The sequence below is a fragment of the Arachis ipaensis genome, chromosome B08 (assembly GCF_000816755.2).
Source record: "Arachis ipaensis cultivar K30076 chromosome B08, Araip1.1, whole genome shotgun sequence".
Taxonomy (NCBI): Eukaryota; Viridiplantae; Streptophyta; class Magnoliopsida; order Fabales; family Fabaceae; genus Arachis; species Arachis ipaensis.
The window spans coordinates 106,740,854-106,763,972 of record NC_029792.2 but is presented as its reverse complement, the minus strand read 5'-3'; the positions used below and the strand labels follow the sequence as shown (position 1 = coordinate 106,763,972).

At 34.4% G+C, this 23,119-nt stretch overlaps 1 protein-coding gene and 1 long non-coding RNA gene across 2 annotated transcripts; both read left to right on the top strand.

Annotated features, from left to right (window-relative positions):
• LOC110266006 (probable UDP-arabinose 4-epimerase 2) lies at window positions 3,228–4,388 on the top strand. The gene is made up of 4 exons (XM_021109668.1): window positions 3,228–3,378; window positions 3,841–3,954; window positions 4,055–4,162; window positions 4,278–4,388. Exons 1-4 carry the CDS (start codon window positions 3,340–3,342, stop codon window positions 4,371–4,373), a joined length of 357 nt encoding a protein of 118 aa, XP_020965327.1. The 5' UTR covers window positions 3,228–3,339; the 3' UTR covers window positions 4,374–4,388.
• Window positions 4,845–22,617, top strand: LOC107612281. Its single transcript, XR_001613674.2, has 4 exons — window positions 4,845–4,856; window positions 6,372–6,485; window positions 6,628–6,744; window positions 22,379–22,617. It is a non-coding gene; the product is annotated as an uncharacterized LOC107612281 (long non-coding RNA).

The window sequence follows — 23,119 nt, the reverse complement described above, 5'->3', positions numbered from 1 at the left end:
AAACAGTAGTACTTTGCATTAATCTTTGAGGAACAGCAGAGCTCTACACCTTAAGCTATGGAGTGTAGAAACTCTACCGTTAAAATTACATAAGTGAAAGGTCCAGGCATGGCCGAGAGGCCAGCCCCCAAAACGTGATCAATAGATCAAAATATAATCCAAAGATGTCTAATACAATAGTAAAATGTCCTATTTATAATAAACTAGCTACTAGGGTTTACAGAATTAAGTAATTGATGCATAAATCCACTTCCGGGGCCCACTTGGTGTGTGCTTGGGCTGAGCTTTTAACTTTCCACGTGCAGAGGCCATTTGTGGAGTTGAACGCCAGGTTTTGATCCATTTCTGGCGTTCAACTCTGGTTTTTGATCCATTTCTGGCGCTGAACTCCTGAATTGGGTAGAGAGCTGGCGTTGAATGCCACTTTACGTCATCTATCCTTGGCCAAAGTATGAACTATTATATATTGTTGGAAATCCCTGAATGTCTACTTTCCAACGCAATTGGAAGCGCACCATTTCGAGTTCTGTAGCTCCAGAAAATCCACTTTGAGTGCAGGGAGGTCAGAATCCAACAGCATCAGCAGTCCTTCTTCAACCTCTGAATCTGATTTTTGCTCAAGTCCCTCAATTTCAGCCAGAAAATACCTGAAATCAATACAAATACGAATACGCATATACTTTAATCATATATGATTAACTATGGTTAAGTATTTTTGTTTATTAAAATTAATACAAAATTAAAATAAAAAACCTCTTCCCTTTTCCATCAGTGTTCTCTTCCCAAAACACTAGTGATTGTCTTTTGTTCTAAGTCAGACTCCTGAATATCCAACCCCTCAAATCTGAACCTCTCCTACCATCGCCGTTCACTGCCGCTGTTCATCACTGCTCACCGACACTGCCAGATCCCTTCTATCTCTCATGCTTTCGTCTATCTCCATCTCCATCACTGTCTATGCTGTCGTTAGCCTCCGTGACCCCGATTATAGCGCCCCTGTTTCTGCCTCCAACAGCAGTGTCGCTGCCGTCTCTCACGTCCTGAGCCTCCGTGACCCCTGTGTTCACCGCCTCCGATCCGCCAGCGTAGCCGTATTCTCTATCTCCGTCTATGCCGTCGTTAGCCTTCGTGACCTTGATTACAACGCCCCTATTTCCGCCTCCAACAGTAGTGTCGCCGCCGTCTCTCAAGTCATGAGCCTCCGTGACCCCTGTGTTCGCCGCCTCCAATCCAACAACATAGCCGCGTTCTCCATCATCGTCTCTGACGTCCACACCCCTGACATTAGGTTAGGTGTTTACCCTATGTTCAAACAATGAATTTCATTTTTTTTGTTATCTGGGCTTTTTTCGATGCTTGCATGTTCAAACCGTGAGTTTTATTTTGTTGATTTCTTTATGGATCAAACTTGCTGCCATGAATACAATTTATTGAGCTGTATATCTACTATATAGATTGATCTTTTAGAATAATTGCACTATATATTATGATTGACTCTGGAATCTAAAGTAATCACTCGCCTAATTGGAATTATCTTTTTAGTTGTTAAGCCAGTATAAATTCGCTGTTTAATCCTAAAATTGCTATTTGGATTCTTCTTTAATTATCACTCCAAATTACAGAAGAAACAATAAATGATTAGTTGTGTGTATACCAATTCCATGAAAAGTATTTGCATTAGTCAAACATGTTGCTGACTACTTTAGTAGATTAAAGTTTTAGGAAGAAAAGAATGAAGGAAAGGAAGAAAAGAAAAGTTTAAAGAGAGAATTTAATATTTAATTTTCTCTTGAATGCAGCTGAGTTATGTTTGAAGTTTTGGAGTTTGACCTATCATGAAGCTCGGTTAAGCTTTTTTTTTCATTTTTGTTTGGAGTTTCGGAACTTGACAAATCATGGTATCTCTTCTCTGATTATCATGAGTTGTGCAGAGATGTTATTGGTTTCAATCCATCACATCACCATTGCCAATCTACAAATCACACCCAAATAAAAAGGAGAGAGAGTCAATAAAATTGACTTTTTTTTTGGTATTGTATTCACTTTCACTTGACCAAAATTGCTTCATTTTTGTGAATTAGCATATATGTAAGACAGACGGAGTATTGTGGGCTACGACTTAGATTTGGGAAAAGAGAAGAGGTTGGAGATCAATTATTTTTTTTGTAACGTATTTAAATGAGCAAGTATTTGAAGTTATTCACTTTTAAAACTAATTAGTAACGTATTATTCATTTATTATCATCATTATTATTAAGCACAATGATAAAGCAAAATATTGTCTCATTTAAGAATTTTTTCAAGCAAGGTTGGAAAGTTAAATTGTATATTATTTACTTGAATAATGATACTAATAATCAACAAATATTTTTAACATACGTGTAATTACTAACAAATAATTTTTATGTATTTATATTTAATAAAAGAAATTATCACATAATCTCACCAGTATTACTTTTTTGAAATCATTCTTTTGAAAAAGTATTCTAGAAACGAATTAATAATTTATGTTTTAAAATTTGAATTGAACTTGATTAGTATCATATTAATTACTAATTGTCATCATAATTATTAATAATCATTATTTAACATTTATTCTTAATTACCAATCAAGTATAAAGTAGTAACATATTAATAATTTAATAAGGTATGTTTAAGGACAATAAATTAAATTAATGTATCTTTAAAGGAAAATACCGAAATAGTTAATTTCCAAAATCAAAAAATTATAAAGACATTAATTTGGGGCATAAAAACAATGACTTCAATTGTATTATACCACTAAATATACATTGATCATAATTTGAGAAAGGTGTGGGTAGATTTAAAAATTCCTAATATTTGCATGCTTATCTAACTCATCATGAAATTGAATTTGTACACATATTAACAAGTCATTAATTGAATTGAATGCCTTCACACATGAATCCATCATGATTTTGAGCCATCAATTAAATTGAATTCATTCACATGCATGAGTCCATCATGAAATTAAAATAGTACATGTATTAACAAGTCATGACTTCTCCTGTGTATTAAAATAGTACATGTATTAAATTTCACCATGTGTCAACTGAATTATTATTCTTATTTTTGTTATTATTCTTGTTGATTTTTTCTTGTTTAAATTTCACTTTTTGCTTACGACGAATCATTGTCTAGTTCTGTAATTTATTTCATGCCATTGGATTTGTTAAGCTTATCATAGATGTGGCCTCTTCAATTTAATTTCTCCTGTTTTTCTGTCTTTTAGGCTTGGATTATGCTGACCCAAAAAGGAAAGGCAATTTTCTTGGAAAAGTTTTTCTTGCTGCTGGATTAACAGCATTATGCATTATCATGATCAAGCAATCTCCATCTTTGAGTTCCACTAGTCCGGTAATCGCTAGTCATCTTACACATGTTTTCTTTGAGAGCTTTTTATGTCTTTGCTTCTTTTCCCTTTTTTTGTCCCCTCCACACCAGAGATGTGCATATTCATTATAGTTTCATAGCTGTTTGATTATTACCCTTTGAAAAATATCATAAAAGTGGTAGATTGTTGATAGAGATGAATTGATGAATGATATGAACTATTTTAATTTTTTGTCCATAAAGAGTGAAGCTTGGTTATGTTTAATTACCGTTCACAACTTTTGTCAGCCAGATAGTTGAAAGAAGGAGAAAAGGGGATAGTTTGTAAGGGAAAAATTATAAAGACAAGATATATATATTTTTCAGTTATAGATTTCTTCTTTCTTTGAACTATCCTGATATAAGAGTTTGCCTTCTCTAAAGCTAATTTTCTTTATTTATTTAAGCTAATTTATCATTTTCGTTTCTGTTTTCCCCCTTTTCCAGTTTGCCATTCGCGAACCTGGGGTAACTCATGTTTTAGTAACAGGTGGTGCAGGCTACATTGGTTCACATGCTACGCTTCGGCTTCTGAAGGAAAATTATCGTGTCACTATAGTAGTATGTCTATTAATAAAAATGAAATATTTCTCTGACAAAATCAAATGCACTTATCAGTGTGGTTGCGACAAGCATAACATTGTTTTTTCCTTTTTGGCAGGACAATCTGTCACGAGGAAATATGGGTGCCGTCAGAGTTCTTCAAAATTTATTTCCAGAACCAGGAAGGCTTCAATTTATATATGTTGACTTGGGAGATCAGACATCTGTATCCTTACCCACTTTCCTCATCACTAGAAATATTTTGTTGTCATATTTTTAACTTTGATTGAAACGTATGTGGAGAATACCCAAGAAAGATTTTCTACTTAACTGGTTACCAGGTTAATAAAATATTTTTGGAGAATAAGTTTGATGCTGTGATGCACTTTGCTGCTATTGCATATGTTGGGGAAAGCACTGAGGATCCTCTCAAGTAAGTACTTCTGGAGTTTATTCAAGCACTTCAATCTCAGTTGAATGTTTGCATTCTGCTTGTAATTTGCTTCTCCTTCCAAGTTGCACAAGTAACATGTCTATTTAGATACCGATTGACTTGTTTAGTGGCATATTAAACAAATCACCCTTGATGGAATAGGTTCAAATTTGTGACAGGTACCTCCTCTTCAATCTATCTAACATAACATAGGAGAACTCACTACAAGAAAAATACCCATAATCATAATATAACATTGTGTCTCTGTCTGTCTCCCTCATGAATTCACAGACAGTAGAGAGAGGGCAAGGAACAGAGGAATAGCCAAAGCACCAGGGAGCAAAAACAGGAGCGTTCTTCAAGTTTTTGGCTCTTCATCAATCATAGCACCAAGAGAAAGAGAATGATGGCCAAGGAGGGAGCTGACTGAAGCTTAAGAGGGAGCTGCGTTCCACTCACCCAACTGTTCTTCGACTTTCTTTGCTAGGTGAGAACAGCGACTTCATCTTCTTTCTTTTCTCCTCTAATTCAAAATTCTGATAATTCTCTTGCTCCATTTTTTCCAGTTTATTCAATTTCTTTTAACACAACTACCACCACAAGCAAAGAGAGGTGAGTGATTTTCTCTCCTCTGTGTTTAATTTGGTCGAATGGCCTTGTGAAATGTAACCAAAATTCTAGTTCTTGGAACGGTTAAGGTTTTGGGCTCAAGAGAAAAACAGGGACAAGTCTTGTGTATTTGATCAACAAAGAGGTAAGGGTTAGAATAGTTAGATATTGATTTTAGCTGTATTTAGTGATTAAATGGCAGAAACCTTTTCATTGAGTATGCTTATTCTCAAATAAGTTAGGCTACATAATATATTTATTGACCAGTCAGCTGCTTGATTCTTGGATCTGTATGTGAATGATTGTTGCTTTCTTAATCAGCAGTTTACTTTGTATTGGTAAATGGTAATGTTCTAATAAAAAAAAATCAAGTACTAATGGGGCCTATTATTCATTTGTCTAGAGTAGTTTACTGATTTCATGTTAATTATTTTTGTTGCATGTGGATTATATGTGCTGCAGTATTTTCGTGGCTCATGGCAATTTATCAACTATTGTCAACTATTAAGCTTCATGTTCCTAAATATTCCTATCATTGAATTCAGCATTTCAAAGTTTGTTCTTTCTCTGAGACTGTGCCAACTGGAGTTAAAATTTGAGTGAAGCAAAAGGAACATATTTGTTCTTTATCTTACCTTCTAATAAAGAATAGAATAGTGTCCTTATGTTTATCAATTTGCCTGGTTTTTATTTTTGACATTAACTCCACCTTAAACAATTTTGATACTCACACTTATTCACTTACAAAATCCACCAATATCATGGTTTTGCAGATTGACGAAGAGCTTCTTCAGGAAGTGGTTAATATGGGATTTGACAGAAATCAATTGGTTGAATCTTTATGCAACAGGATCCAAAATGAGGTCTGTGCCCTTCATTCTCTCCTTTCATGTCTTCTTGATTGTCTCTTATTATTATCTATATATTTCTGGTACTGTGGCAAACTACTTGTTATTGGATAACTGGTTCCATGTTTCTAGTGGCTATCTTGGAGCTGAGTTTCAAGAGACTATGGTTGACTCTTTACCTTAGATAGTTGACTCTTTTAAGTCTTAATGGATCTAATAATATCTCTTCCTCTGCTCAATATCTCCCACTTATTTATTTATTTTCATGTGGTTTTGTTATTACCATGTTTGGTTAATGTGAGTGTTGAGCTGAAAAAGAGTAATGTCTGTGTTCTTTCAGCAATTGACTAATGTTGTTGGGACCCTTCATTTTTAATGTTTTCCTTTAATTTTTCAATATGAAGTGAATGACCCTTTTTGCCTTGTGAACATGGAGGTTACTAAGGAAGAGCTTAATGCAAAAATGAGAGAAAAAAGTTTCCAACTTTTGGTCTGAAAAAAACCATGCAAAGTTTCCAACATGTTTGTGTTTTGTTTTGTGGCAGGGGGGGCTGGGGATGATTTGTTTAAAGAGCTATGGAGGCTGTGCAGGGCCATTAATGGATGTTCCTTGTGTTCAAGACAGAGTTTTCTATTTCCCTCATGGTCACATTGAATTGGTATGATATACACTTCTTTACCTTGTTTCTGATTTTGTTTGTGAATTTCATTTTTTTCCATTTTTGTGCTATGTATGCTTTCAAATTTAAGCTTTAAGGGGTTTAGTAAGTGTTATATAATTTTGATTTTTTTCTTTTGTAGTTGCCAGAACCTACAGAACAAGATTTGAGGCAGATGAAGAACCAGAAATCTCCCAAATACGATCTTCCGTCGAACAAGATATTTAAAGAACAAGATTTTTTTCTCTTCTATCAGAAGGTCAATAACTTTTATTAGAAGATACTTATGTAGGATACAATATTTTAGTTTTTTATAGTTTATTAGTAGTAAATTCTAAGTGGTCTAATGTATATTTTGATATAGGTATGTTTAATTTAGTGTGAGATGTATGAATACTCATTTATGATCATCCCAATATTTTTAGTTCATTATAAATATATTTTGTTAAAGGATAATTTTTATTATTTAAAGAATATTGTATGGTATTATTATGTATTTATTTTTATTTTATAATTTTTAACTAATTTAATTAAAAAATAGGATTATATACATAATCATATTACTAAATATTAGGTTTTAGAAAAAAAATGTATTAGAATATATATATATATAGAAAATAAAAAAAAAACAATGAGGGACCTAAGGCTACACTTATATACAGTAGCTATAGTATACAAAAAAAAAAAAAAGAGGGATCTAAGGCTACGCTTATAAAAAGTAGCTATGGTATACAAAGTGACTACTCTTTACAAGTGATGCAGTAGCGTTGAAAAGCGTAGCCTATTCTGAAAAATGAAAGCTGAAAAGCGTAGCTTTTGGTCTTAGACAGCATCACTTGAAAAGCGTAGCCTATTCCCAAACGCCAAAAGCGTAGCCCTTGGTGCAGAAAAGCGTAGCCTTTGAGAACAGGCAACGGCCGAATAGGAATAACCTCAAAAAGCGTAGCCGTAGCCCAAAAAGCGTAGCCGTAGCCTAAGGCATCATTTTTTTTCACTTTTGGCTACACTTTTCAAGTGTACCAGAATGAGTGTTTTTCTTGTAGTGCTCATGGAAAGTAATACTCAAATTAAGCATTTAATTTCTAAAAAAAATATTTATTAAAAACTTGCAAAATATAAAAGTAAGGAAACTTGTATTTCAAACTCCGAAAACAGATATTAAAAACTACACATAACGATCTCAATAATTCTACCACATTGTTCCAAAAAAATTTAAACTCAAATAAAATTACTTTTTAACTAAATTCTTATTTTTCTCTTCAATCTTCTTGTAGTTCTTTTCTGCAGCTTTCAAAATAATTCCTTGTTTTGTATTGTATGGTTTGATAACCAAATCAAGAGCGATGCACATTCTTGTTGTGTCGTCAATCTAAAATTGAAATATAAAATATAAGTAACAAGTCATGAATTTAAAACTAACTAATAATTATTTAATAATATTAAGGTGTCCGTACCTTGATGGAATAATTGTCATTTTTAGCACAATCTTTCATCCCAGTTGCTACCCAAATTCCACAATCATTACTATTTTAATAGTGTAAAAAAAATCACATATAAAAAAATATACAACATAATATTAAGAGAAATAAAATAGAGATAAGATTAGATCATTACGAGCCAATTTTTTGTTCTCCAGTTTCTATATGCTTTGGATCAGCGAAACGAGAAATTTTAGGCCTAACAGTGGTTTCAAGATCATAAAATGAGTCATCTTGAAGCATGTCTTCAATGTACATAACCTGTTAATTGGTTAAGTTAAATTAGTATAAACACTACTTCTATACAAAAGCTTACATATGAATCATAGATGTTAACGTTATAGATTTAAATAATTACCAGCTTCCTAATATTAAAATCCTTTCTCTCCATTTTTTCATAGTTTGGCTTAGAGTCCAACCAAATTATCTGACGTTTGTGAATATCAAACACAACAAGATACCAATGGATATTGTCCTCATTGACAAGCACAAATATCTAAGTATAAAATCAAATTAAATAAATTTTAATAAAAATAAGTATTGAATATTGAGGTTATATTTTGTTCAAGTTAAAGTATTTTTACCTTATGAAGAGTTTCTATCTTTCTCATAAAAGATTTTTGATATTGTACTATTATTTTGGAAGGAGGATTTTTTTTTTATGAGTGCAAATTTCTAAACAATAGTAAAAATATACATTAACGATATGTAACATAATATATAAGAATAAAACAAGTTAATTATATGTAATATTTAATTGGCATTTATAGTAATATTTAATAATTATAGCTTATATCTAGATGTTAAATAAGTTTAATAAGTTTTATGTGTTAGAGTTTAAAGTTTAGTGGTTGAAAATTATGTGCAAGAGTTTAATAGTTCTTATAATAATATCTAATAGTTACTAATAGGTTATTAGATGTAATTCAAATTTAAAGCAAACTCTGAATGTTAAACCTTATACTCGTAAATTATAAACCCTAATTTATATTAATTTTAAAAATTAAAAATTTGTATGATTTGTTTTAGAAGTTGAGACCTTATATATATGTTACCAATATATTACTACTTGATATATGCAATAATAAATGTTTTAATCTTATACATAATAATAACCATCATAATGATGACTATAAATAAATGATTTATTTCTTTTTTTTAAAAAGAGACCTTATTAATTTATTAATACGTTACATTTAATTTATTAATACGTTACAATTAATTTATGTCAATTTACGGTCAATAATTATTTTATTATTTAATTAATTTTTTCTTTTATAACTTAACATCACATCAATTCATTATTGGTATCGTGTGATAGGTTGTGAGTAACAGATGATACAAAAAATTGATGCATAAATTAGTACTTAATACTTAACAAACGTGAAATTAAGATTAACTTTGTGCTTGTAAATGGACTTAATCTTGATAACCAAATTAAAAACGTAAGACGGTAATGAAATTATAGTTCCTACCATGAAACAATTTCAATAATCTATCTGTTGAAATTAATTCAGATAATTCCACTTATGAAACAATAAAATGTCGTCACATAAGACTTAAAAAAAAAACTTTTTGTATGTTCTTCCTTCTTGATATCAAGACTTCCTGTCACGAGTCACTGCTTTTTATTTTCATTAAGATCATGAACCTCTCCATTCCAAAATAGATTTCCATTAGCCACATTATAATAATATGGAGAATATGACTGGTACAATAGTGTTCCATTGTATGGATGATAAGATGGAATGGAAAATTCTGGAAAGGTAGGATACACAGGTAATCCATTCAAATGCTGGTTCTGGAGCTTCAAAGGATCTATTGGATTAGGTTGACATGTTTTTCCAGTATCATGGTTATTTGGTTGCCCACTCTAAAAAAATACACACAACAAAATTTCAATATTTTTTTAGTAAAAAAAAATACTACTATTATATGTGTAATCCATTCACGATACGAACCTTATATGCATTATGTATATTAGAACACCTTCGCTTATACTTTTTGGACTTTAAACTTGTGTCATTAACTCTTGTATCCTACATACAGACATCTCACATGACATGATTAAGTAAGTACAATTTTAACTAAATAAAAATAAAATATGTATCTAATGAAATCTGAAAATATATATATCTATATAATTGCTACAAATTACTGTTTTTGAAAAAATATTTACAAAAGTTATATACAAGACTTTAGGTTAGACAAGGAAGTAAAGATAGAAAAGAAAAAAATAAGAATGGTTCTTATAAAAAGGCAAGTTTATATATTGAAGTTTACATTAACATACCTCGGTAGCCTTAACTCCATTCTTATTCTTTTGTGTAGCTAATTTATTTGTTCCATTGTCACTAAAATATCTATGATCTACACTCTGAACATTATTCTCATGATTGCTTTGGTGATTTGTTTCTTCCTCAGAATAACTCTACAATATAATAAAATACATTAGACAATATTTTAATAAATAAATAAATAATCTTTAAAAATTTTGATAAAACAGAAAATTAAAATGACCTTCACATCATTGAGTTCATCACTCGATTGGTGATGACCAGTATGTAGGATGTCTCTACTGTATAATTTTGGACATCTTCGAATCGTATGACCATGACGTGTACAATGAGAACACTTACGAGATTTTACCGCCAATCTATTTTGACGAGGGGATTCCTTTGTCTTCACAATAGTTGGGTCACCGACCATACACGCATTAGAAAGAACATTGGAGTCAGGATCGCGTCTCTTTTTAAGCTTTTGGATTAGTCCAAAAATGTCATCTCTAATCTCCATGAAGTCATCTCGGTTCTTTGATGCCGACTCACATAATGTGAAACACAGTGTTGCTAGAGCACCATATCTAATACCAGCAATATTTTCAGAGTCAGTTTATGCGGATGTAACTGAACATACATAATCCTTCTTAGCAATTTTAGTCCACCTCGTGCAGACAAGAGTATCAGGAATGATATCGATGTGGTCATGTCTCATAGTACAGAAAATATGACAACATGGAATGCCACGACTTTCAAACAAACGACAATCACAAGCAAATTTTTTAGTGGCTTTATCATATTGTACTTCACATTCCCTCCCGGGTTGCCTATATTTATTTATTCTCACCTTAACTTCATTGTTGCTTACTGACTGTGTAACAACATTTAACTTTCCAGCTTCTTCTATCTCACACCGAACCTCTTTAAACATGCTTCTAGTGAAAATATCGGCCACTTGCTTCTCAATGTCTTGAAGACACGTGGTCAACACAGGAGTTGTAAACAATGATTTAAAATCGGATAAGAGTTCATTTTTCCAATACTGTGTCAATGCTTCATTAAAGTTGTGTATCAATTCCAAAAGGTAGCACTTTTTACTAATGTAATTCTTTATCAAGAAGTGGATACCTTCGCATTGTGACGTAGTCCTGATTTCACCGAAAAATTTATCATTTAAATATGAGGAAGCCCACATTTCTTTGATCTTGTATGTCTTTTGCAACCATTCATTCTCAAAAAGCCCATACTCAGATATCAAGTTATGCCATCTTCTCTCAAACTCTTCAGGAAAAAATTTCCATACATTAGGTGCTTTAACCCATCTAAGAATTTTGAATTCTTATAGCTTCACAGGCATTACGGTATAGATGCCATGCACAAAGATGGTGTGCAGCGTTTGGAAGAACTTCTTTTATTGCCTCCCTCATTGCAAGATCTCCATCTATCACCACGGCTATAGGTTGTTTATTACCCATTATCTCCATGAACATATTCAACACCAAAACATAGGTTTCCCGCTTCTCATCGGATAATAAACCACAACCAAAAATGCATGTTTGTCCATGATGATTTGTTCCTAAGAAGACAACCAATGGCCTATTATACTTATTTTTTTGGTATGTCGTGTCGAAAACTAACACATCACCAAAATATTGGTAATCAGTGATGCTAGATCTATCGGCCCATACAAAATTATCAAGCTTACCATCCTTCAAAGTAAACTTCCCTTGCAATAGTGGATCCTCACCTGCCTTAGAAATTAGGTACTCAATGTTGCATGTGCATCACCATCTTTTATCTTTACACGCCTCGATCTGTCAAAATGATTGTATAGATCTTTTTTTGTGAATTCCGTCCTGTTCGGGCCTCCTTTTTGTGCCACCATAAACCCCATTATATGACAAGTTCTAACACCATAAAAGTGCACACTATCAGCCTGTGCTTTATCAGCATCGGTCATTGTTCGATATGCCGGAACAAACTGGATATACTTAGGTGGGATGAGGTCATGGTTGTGAGTCTCTTCAAACTTGGTGACCCACCACTTTTGTAAAATCAAGTCATAGTGAAATCTAATCTTTGCTTGACACATTACACGTGTGATTGGCTTGTGATCCTTTTTTGGTTCTCCATCTCCAAGTACTTTTCTCTAAGTGTACCCTCTCTGTTACAAACCATCTATCGCATATTAAGGTTTCCATTGAAATCTTGTCCGTTTTCGTCAAGCCTCGCAATAAAACCGTGCACTCTAGCATAATTTCTATAAAAATTACAACATTGATCAACGGTGTCAAACTCAATACCCCACATGTCATCATAGCTTAATTCGTTTAACTTCTTCTCAACTTATTGAATTTTATAGCTACAATTCGACACCTCAATGGATTCACTAAATTTACCCTCATTTTCCTCCTCCTTATCAGAACTACTATCATACCCAAGACACAACTCATCACATTCGATAGACTCATCTAAGTTCTTATTGTCATCGATGTTCATGTTTATGATAAAATTCTATTGAAAAAATAAATCATAAAAATATTTAATTAAGATACTAACAAACTTTACGAAAAATAACTTAACAAAATAAAATAAATGATAAATTAAGCAATTATAATCCGTCAAATTCAAAAACCCCATATTCAAAAAATCCCATAAAAAAACATAACAACTGTATTCTGAATAATAAATCATAATTTGAAATAGGGGGACTTTCACATGTTATTCTCATGTACTTTGAAAGTTTACTAATTAGTTTCAAAAGTGAATAACATCATATCTTTTTTTAATGCTAATTATGCTATTTTAGAGAACCAAACACAAAAACACAATCCAAGGCATAAATCAAACGAAATAGGCATAAGTTCCATGACTACAATTTCCTATAATTTCATATATTAGACAAGTAGAAAAGTCACAACTAAGACTGTCATGATAGGTTAAATTTCAAAACTTCAAACAAAAATGAAAAGAACTTAACTGAGCTTCATGAAGTGGCCAAAATAATTAATTAAAATACATACAAAGTTTACAAAAAACGTGTAAAAAAAATTAAAACAAATGTATTCTGAATAATAAATTATAATTTAAAAATTTACTTTTCACAGGTTAATCTCATGTAAGCTGTTCTTAGTGATTTCGAGATCTAATACCTATATGCAAGTGATGAGCGGATAATTTATACCCTTTTTGGCATTATTTTTACATAGTATTTAGTATGTTTTAATTATTTTTTATTATACTTTTATTAGTTTTTATTCAAAAATTATATTTCTAGACTTTACTATGAGTTTTTGTATTTTTCTATGATTTCAGGTATTTTCTGGTTGAAATTGAGGGACCTGAGCAAAAATTTGATTCAGAGGCTGAAAAAGGACTGCAGATGCTGTTGGATTCTGACCATGCTTCATTTGAAATGGATTTTCTAGAGCTACAGAAGCCCAATTGGCGCGCTATTAATTGCGTTGGAAAGTAGACATCCTGGGCTTTCCAGCAATATATAATAGTCTATACTTTACCCGAGATTTGATGGCCCAAACTGGCGTTCAAAGACAGCCTAAAACATCTTGGTGTAAAACGCCCAAACTGGCACCAAAGCTGGCGTTTAACTCCAGAAACAGCCTATGCACGAAAAAGCTTCAATGCTCAGCCCAAGCACACACCAAGTGGGCCCCAAAAGTAGATTTCTGCACTATCTGCACTTAATTACTCATTTTCTGTAAACCTAGGTTACTAGTTTAGTATAAAAACTACTTTTAGAGATTTATTTTTGAGCTTATGCCATATTTTACACGTTGGGAGGCTGGCTTCATGGCCATGCCTAGACCTTTTTCACTTATATATTTTCTACGGTGGAGTTTCTACACCCCATAGATTAAGGTGTGGAGCTCTGCTGTTCTTCATGAATTAATGCAATTACTACTATTTTCTATTCAATTCACGCCTACTTCTTTTCCAAGATATACTCTCGTACTTAATTCAGTTAAGTCAGAAAGAAGGGGTGACCCGTGACAATCACCCAATCTTCGTTACTCGCTTAGCCAAGGGCGCGTGCCTGACAACCACAAAGCGACGATCTCCATGATGTTCAACGTAGTCATTGGACGACAGCTGGAGTATATTCTCTTGGGTTTCTAATCTAAATTTAGAACCTTCGTGGTATAGGCTAGAATTATTGGCAGCCATTCCTGGGATCCGGAAGGTCTAAACCTTGTCTGTGGTATTCCGAGTAGGATCTGGGACGGGATGATTGTGACGAGCTTCAAACCTGTGAATGTGGGGCACAAGTGATAGTGTGCAAAAGGACAATGGTCCTATTCCGACGCTAGCGGGAACCGACAGATGATTAGCCCTGCGGTGACAGCGTAGATGGATTTGTTTTCATCCGAGAGGATTATACAGCTTGCCATGGAAGGAGGTAACGCATGGTTGGAAGAAGGCAGTAGGAAAGCAGAAGTTCAGAAGCAACAAAGCATCTCCAGACGCTTATCTGAAATTCCCACCAATGAATTACATAAGTATCTCTATTTTATTTATATTTTAATTATCAAAACTTCATAATCATTTGAATCTGCCTGACTGAGATTTACAAGGATGACCATAGCTTGCTTCAAGCTGACAATATCCGTGGGATCGACCCTTACTCACGTAAGGTTTATTACTTGGACGACCCAGTGCACTTGCTGGTTAGTTGTGCGGAGTTGTGAAAAAGAGTTGAGATTACGATTGTGCATACCAAGTTGTTGGCGCCATCGAGATCACAATTTCGTGCACCAAGTTTTTGGCGCTGTTTCCGGGGATTGTTCGAGTTTGGACAACTAACGGTTCATCTTGTTGCTCAGATTAGGTAATTTTATTTTATGTTTAAGCTTTTTAATTTTAATTTCAAAAAAATAAAATAAAATAAAATAAATTATTCTATGACTTTAGAATTTTTAAGAATGAATTCCAGAGTTTCAGATGATGCTTTTATCATCACAGGAGCTAATTGATTCCCATCAACTAACATTGCATGATTCCTGAAATTCTTATTAAAAATTTTGAAATCCTTATTTTTTTTCAAATAATTTTCGAAAAATCCAAAAAATTTTTTAAAATCATTAAAAACTAAAAATTTTATGTTTCTTGTTTGAGTCTAGTGTCAAATTTTAAGTTTGGTGTCAATTGCATCCTTTTAATTTTCGAAAATTCATGCATTGAGTTTTGTTCTTCATGATCTTCAAGTTGTTCTTGATGATTTTCATTATTTGATCTTTCTTGTTTTGTGTCTTTCTTGTTTTTCATATGCATTTTAGAATTATTAGTGTCTATAGAATAAAAATTTTTAAGTTTGGTGCCTTGCATGTTTTTCTTTTCTTGAAAATTTTCAAAAATATGTTTTTGATGTTCATCATGATCTTCAAAGTGTTCTTGGTAACATCTTGACATTCAAGGTGTTCTTGCATGCATTATTAGTTTTGATCTTAATTTCTTGTGTTTTACATCAATTTTTATGTTTTTCTCTCTCCTCATTAAAAATCAAAAATAAAAAAATATCTTTTCCTTATTCTTCCCATAAAATTCGAAATTTTGATTGACTTGGTCAAAAAGTTTTAAAAATTTAGTTGTTTCTTATTAAGTCAAGTCAAATTTTCAATTTAAAAATACTATCTTTTCAAATCTTTTTCAAAAATCAAATCTTTTTCGATTTTTTTTACAATTTCAAAAATTTCAAATTTTATTTTCAAAATCTTTTTCTTACTTTTATTTCATAATTTCGAATTTATTGCTAGCATTTAATGTTTTGAGTAAAAAATTTCAAGTTGTTACTTGCCTATTAAGAAATGTTCAATCTTTAAATTCTAAAATCATATCTTTTAATTTCTTGTTAGTCAAGTAATCAACTTTAATTTTCAAAAATAAAATCTTTTTAATTTTCTTTTCAAATCTTTTTCAAAATAAATTTCAATCATATCTTTTTCAAAATTTAATTTCAAAATCTCTTTCTAACTTCTTATCTTTTCAAAATTGATTTTCAAATCTTTTTCAATTAACTACTTGAATTTTTGTTTGATTTTAAAAGTTTTCTATTTCAATCATATCTTTTTCAAAACCACCTAACTACTTTTCTCTCTCCAATTTTCGAAAATCACTAACACTATTTCAAAAATCTTTTTAATATAATTAGTCTTTTTAATTCTATTTTATTTCTTCTCTTAATTTTCGAATACTAACCAATAATTAAAATAAAAATAAAAATATTTTCCTTTTATTTTAATTTTAAAATTCGAATTCTCTCTCTCTCATCTCTTTCTATTTATTTATTTATTCACTAACATTTCTCTTCTTCTTATAATTCGAACCCTCTCTTCCTCTCTGTGTTCGAATTCTTCATCTTCTCTCTTCTTCATTCTACTCTTCTATTCTTTTACTCACATAAAGGAATCTCTATACTGTGACATAGAGGATTTCTATTCTTTTCTATTCTCTTCTTTTCATATGAGCGGGAGCAAGGATAAGAATATTCTTGTTGAAGCTGATTCGGAACCTGAAAGGACTCTAAAGAGGAAGCTAAGAGAAGCTAAAGCACAACACTCTGGAGAGGATCTGACAGAATTTTTCGAAAAAGAAGAAGAGATGGCCGAACCCAACAACAATGGTGGAGATGCAAGGAAGATGCTTGGTGACTTTATTGCACCCTCTTCTGACTTCTGTGGAAGGAGCATCTCAATTCCTGCAATTGGAGCAAACAACTTTGAGCTTAAGCCTCAATTAGTTTCTCTAATGCAGCAGAATTGTAAGTTTCATGAACTTCCATTGGAAGATCCTCATCAGTTCTTAGCTGAATTCTTGCAAATCATCTGTGACACTGTTAAGACTAATGGGGTTAATCCTGAGGTCTACAGACTTATACTTTTTCCCTTTGCTGTAAGAGACAGAGCTAGGACATGGTTGGACTCACAACCTAAAGATAGCCTGAACTCTTGGGAAAAGTTGGTCAAAGTTGGTCAATGCTTTCTTGGCCAAATTCTTTCCACCTCAAAAGTTGAGCAAGCTTAGAGTGGAAGTCCAAACCTTCAGACAGAAGGAAGTTGAATCCCTCTATGAAGCTTGGGAAAGATACAAGCAATTGATCAAAAGGTGTCCTTCTAACATGTTTTCAGAATGGAGCATCATATGTATATTCTATGATGGTCTATCGGAATTGTCCAAGATGTCATTGGACAACTCTGCTGGTGGATCTCTTCATCTGAAGAAGACGCCTGCAGAAGCCCAGAAACTCATTGAAACGGTTGCAAATAATCAGTTCATGTACACTTCTGAAAGGAATCCTGTAAATAATGGGACAACTCAGAAGAAAGGAGTTCTTGAGATTGATACCCTGAATGCCATATTGGCTCAGAATAAAATATTGACTCAGCAAGTCAATATGATTTCTCAGAGTCTGTCTAGAATGCAAGCTGCATCAGGCAGTACTAAGGAAGCTTCCTCTGAAGAAGAAGCTTATGATCCTGAGAATCCAGCAATGGGAGAAGTGAATTACATGGGAGATTGCTATGGAAACACTTACAATCCTTCATGGAGGAATCATCCTAATCTCTCATGGAAGGATCAACAGAAGCCTAATCAAGGCTTCAATAATAATAATGGTGGGAGAGCACGGTTTAGCAATAGCAAACCTTTTCCATCATCTTCTCAGCAACAGACAGAGAATTCTAAGTAGAGCCACTCTGACTTAGCAACTGTAGTCTCTGATCTATCTAAGACCACTCTCAGTTTTATGACTGAAGCAAGGTCCTCCATTAGAAATTTGGAGGCACAAGTGGGTCAGCTGAGTAAAAGAGCTACTGAACTCCCTCCTAGTACTCTCCCAAGCAATACAGAAGAGAACCCAAAAAGAGAGTGCAAGGACATAACCTTAACCAACATGGCCAAACCTGGAGAGGAAGAAAAGACAGTGATTTCCAGTGAGGAAGACCTCAATGGACGTCCACTGGCCTCCAAGGAGTTCTCTAATGAGGAACCAAAGGAATCTGAGGCTCATATAGAGACCATAGAGATTTCGCTGAACTTACTGTTGCCATTCATGAGCTCTGATGAGTATTCTTCCTCAGAAGAGGATGAAGATATTGTTGAAGAGCAAGTTGCTCAGTATCTAGGAGCAATCATGAAGCTGAATGCCAAGCTATTTGGTAATGAGACTTGGGAAGATGAACCCCATTGCTCATCAATAAACTGAATGATCTGCTTCAACTGAAATTACCTCAGAAGAAACAGGATCCTGGAAAGTTCTTAATACCTTGTACCATAGGCACCATGACCTTTAAGAAGGCTCTGTGTGACCTTGGGTCAAGTATAAACCTCATGCCCCTCTCTGTAATGGAGAAACTAGGGATCTTTGAGGTGCAAGCTGCAAAAATCTCACTAGAGATGACAGACAATTCAAGGAAACAGGCTTATGGACTTGTAGAGGATGTCTTAGTGAAGGTTGAAGGCTATTACATCCCTGCTGACTTCATAATCCTAGTCACTGGGAAGGATGAAGATGATTCCATCATCTTCGGAAGACCCTTCATAGCCACAGCAAGAGCTGTGATTGATGTGGACAGAAGAGAGTTAGTCCTTCAAGTGAATGAGGACTACCTTGTGTTTAAGGCTCAAGGATCTTCTTCTGTAACCATGGAGAGGAAGCATGAAAAGCTTCTCTCAATACAGAGTTAAACAGAGCCCCCACACTCAACTTCTAAGTTTGGTGTTGGGAGGCCAACATCAAGCTCTGAGTCTCTGTGAAGCTCTCTAAGAGCTTCACTATCATGCTATTGACATTAAAGAAGCGCTTATTGGGAGGCAACCCAATGTTATTTAACTATATTTATTTATTTTCCATTTTTATTTATGTTTTCTTTAGGTTGATGATCATGTGAAGTCACAAAAATAATTGAAAAATAAAAAATAAAATGAAAAATAGCACACCCTGGAGGACAAGCTTACTGGCGTTTAAACGTCAATAAGGATAGCAGAATGGGTGTTTAACGCCCAGCCTAGCAGCATTCTGGGCGTTAAACGCCAGAATGGGCAGCACTCTGGGTGTTTAACGTCAGAAAGGGCTGTCTGGCACAGGCTGGTGTTAAACGTCAGAAATGGGCATCTGGCTGGTGTTTAACGCTAGAAATGGGCAGCAGACTGGCGTTTAACGCCAGGAAAGGTAGTAGAGCTAGCGTTAAACGCCAGAATTGGCACAGAATGGGCGTTTGAATGCCAGGATGGTGCAGGGACTCAAATTCCTTGACACCTCAGGATCTGTGGACCCCACAAGATCCCCACCTACCCCACCTCTTCTTCTCTCCTCTTCACACATTTCCATAACACTCTTCCCTAAACACCATTGACCAATCACCTCAATACCTCTTCCCCAAATACCCTTCACCTATCAAATCCTACCCTCTTTCCCACAACCTCTTCACTACTCACATCCATCCATCATCAAACCTTACCTACCTCACCATTCAAATTCAAACCATTTCCCTCCCAAATCCACCCACAAATGGCCGAATACCCTCTCTCCCTTACCCTATAAATACCCCTCCTCACTACCTTCATTTCCACACTTCATACACACTCAACACACCTTGGCCGAACCCACCACACATCTCCATCTTCTCCATTTCTTCTTTTGCTCGAGGACGAGCAAATCTTCTAAGTTTGGTGTGTGAAAAGTTAAAGCTTTTTATTTTTCCATAACCATCAATGGCACCTAAGGCCGGAGAAACCTCTAGAAAGAGGAAAGGGAAGGCAATTGCTTCCACCTCCGAGTCATGGGAGATGGAGAGATTCATCTTAATGGTCCATCAAGACCATTTCTATGAAGTTGTGGCCAAGAAAAAGGTGATCCCCGAGGACCCCTTCAAGCTCAAAAAGAGCGAATATCCGGAGATCCGATATGAAGTTCGAAGAAGAGGTTGGGAAATCCTCACCAACCCCATTCAACAAGTTGGGATCTTAATGGTTCTAGAGTTCTATACCAATGCATGGATCACTAAGAACCATGACCAAAGTGTGAACCGGAACCCAAAGAATTGGCTCACAATGGTTCGGGAGAACTACTTGGATTTTAGTCCCGAAAATATGAGGTTGGCATTCAACTTGCCAATGATGCAAGGAGATCCTCACCCTTTCACTAGAAGGGTCAACTTTGATCAAAGGTTAGACCAAGTCCTTAGGGAAATTTGTGTGGAAGGCGCTCAATGGAAGAGAGACTCAAGAGGCAAGCCGGTTCAACTAAGAAGGCTAGACCTCAACCCCGTGGCTAGGGGATGGTTGGAGTTCATCCAACGCTCTATCATTCCTACTAGCAACCAGTTTGAAGTTACTGTAGACCGGGCTATCATGATCCATAGCATCATGAATGGAGAGGAAGTAGAAGTTCATGAGATCATATCCCTAGAACTCTACAAGGTGGAAGACTTGTCTTCCACTTTGTCAAGGTTGGCCTTCCCTCATCTCATTTGTCACCTATGAAATTTAGCTGGAATTGTCATAGAGGAAGACACCCTCATTGAAGAGGACAAGTCCATCACTAAAAAAAGGATGGAGCAAACAAGAGAGCCCACTCATGGACCTCAACAAGAGCATGAGGAAATTCCTCATCATAAAATCCCTAGGATACCTCAAAGGATGCATTTTTCTCCACAAAACTATTGGGAGCAAATCAACACCTCCCTAGGAGAATTAAGTTCCAACATAGAACAACTAAGGATGGAGCACCAAGAGCATTCCATCCTCCTCCATAAAATTAGAGAAGACCAAAGAGACATGAGGGAGGAGCAATAAAGGCAAGGAAGAGATATTGAGGAGCTCAAGCACTCCATAAGATCTTCAAGAGGAAGAACTAGCCGCCATCACTAAGGTGGACCCGTTCTTTAATTTTCTTGTTCTTTATTTTTTGTTTTTCGTTTCCTATGCCTTATGTTTGTCTATGTTTGTGTCTTTATTACATGATCATTAGTGTCTAGTGTCTATGTCTTAAAGCTATGAATGTCCTATGAATCCATCACCTTTCTTAAATAAAAAATTTTTTAAATTACAAAAGAACAAGAAGTACATGATTTCGAATTATATCTTGAAATTAGTTTAATTATTTTGATGTGGTGGCAATACCTTTTGTTTTCTGAATGAATGCTTGAACAGTGCATATTTTTGAATTTGTTGTTTATGAATGTTAAAATTGTTGGCTCTTGAAAGAATGATGAAAAAGGAGAAATGTTATTTGATAATCTGAAAAATCATAAAATTGATTCTTGAAGTAAGAAAAAGTAGTGAATAGACAGAGCTTGCAAAAAAAAATGGCGAAAAAAAAAAGAAAAAGCAAGCAGAAAAAGTCAATAGCCCTTTAAACCAAAAGGCAAGGGTAAAATAAAAAGGATCCAAGGCTTTGAGCATTAATGGATAGGAGGGCCCACAGGAATAAAATCATGGCCTAAGCGGCTAAACCAAGCTGTCCCTAACCATGTGCTTGTGGCGTGAAGGTGTCAAGTGAAAAGCTTGAGACTAAGCGGTTAAAGTCGTGGTTCAAAGCAAAAAGAGTGTGCTTAAGTGCTCTGGACACCTCTAACTGGGGACTTTAGCAAAGCTGAGTCACAATCTAAAAAGGTTCACCCAGTTATGTGTCTGTGGCATTTATGTATTCGGTGGTAATACTGGAAAACAAAATGCTTAGGGTCACGGCCAAGACTCATAAAGTAGCTGTGTTCAAGAATTAACATACTAAACTAAGAGAATCAATAACACTATCTGAATTCTGAGTTCCTATAGATGCCAATCATTCTGAACTTCAAAGGATAAAGTGAGATGCCAAAACTGTTCAGAAGCAAAAAGGCTACAAGTCCCGCTCATCTAATTGAAGCTAATCTTCATTGATAAGTTTGGAATTCATTGTATATTCTCTTCTTTTTATCCTATTTTGTTTTTAGTTGCTTGTGGACAAGCAACAATTTAAGTTTGGTGTTGTGATGAGTGGATAATTTATACCCTTTTTGGCATTGTTTTTACATAGTTTTTAGTATGTTTTAATTACTTTTTATTATATTTTTATTAGTTTTATTCAAAAATCATATTTCTGGACTTTACTATGAGTTTCTATATTTTTCTATGATTTCAGGTATTTTCTGGCTGAAATTGAGGGACCTAAGCAAAAATCTGATTCAGAGGCTGAAAAAAGACTGTAGATGCTGTTGGATTCTGACCCTGCTGCATTCGAAATATATTTTCTGGAGCCACAGAAGCCCAATAGGCGCGCTCTCAATTGCGTTGGAAAGTAGACATCCTGGGATTTCCAGCAATACATAATAGTCCATACTTTTCCCGAGATTTGATGGCCCAAACTGGCGTTCAAAGACAACCTAAAACATCTTGGCGTAAAACGCCTAAACTGGCACCAGAATTGGAGTTAAACGCCCAAACTGGCACCAAAGCTGGCGTTTAACTCCAAGAACAGCCTATGCACGAAAAAGCTTCAATGCTCAGCCCAAGCACACACCAAGTGGGCCCCAAAAGTGGATATCTGCACTATCTGCACTTAGTTACTCATTTTCTGTAAACTTAGGTTACTAGTTTAGTATAAAAACTACTTTTAGAGATTTATTTTGGAGCTTATGCCATATTTTACACGTTGGGAGGCTGGCCTCACAGCCATGCCTAGACCTTTTTCACTTATGTATTTTCTACGGTGGAGTTTCTACACCCCATAGATTAAGGTGTGGAGCTCTGTTGTTCTTCATGAATTAATGCAATTACTACTATTTTCTATTCAATTCACGCCTACTTCTTTTCCAAGATATACTCTTATACTTAATTCAGTTAAGTCAGAATGAAGGAGTGACCCGTGATAATCACCCAATCT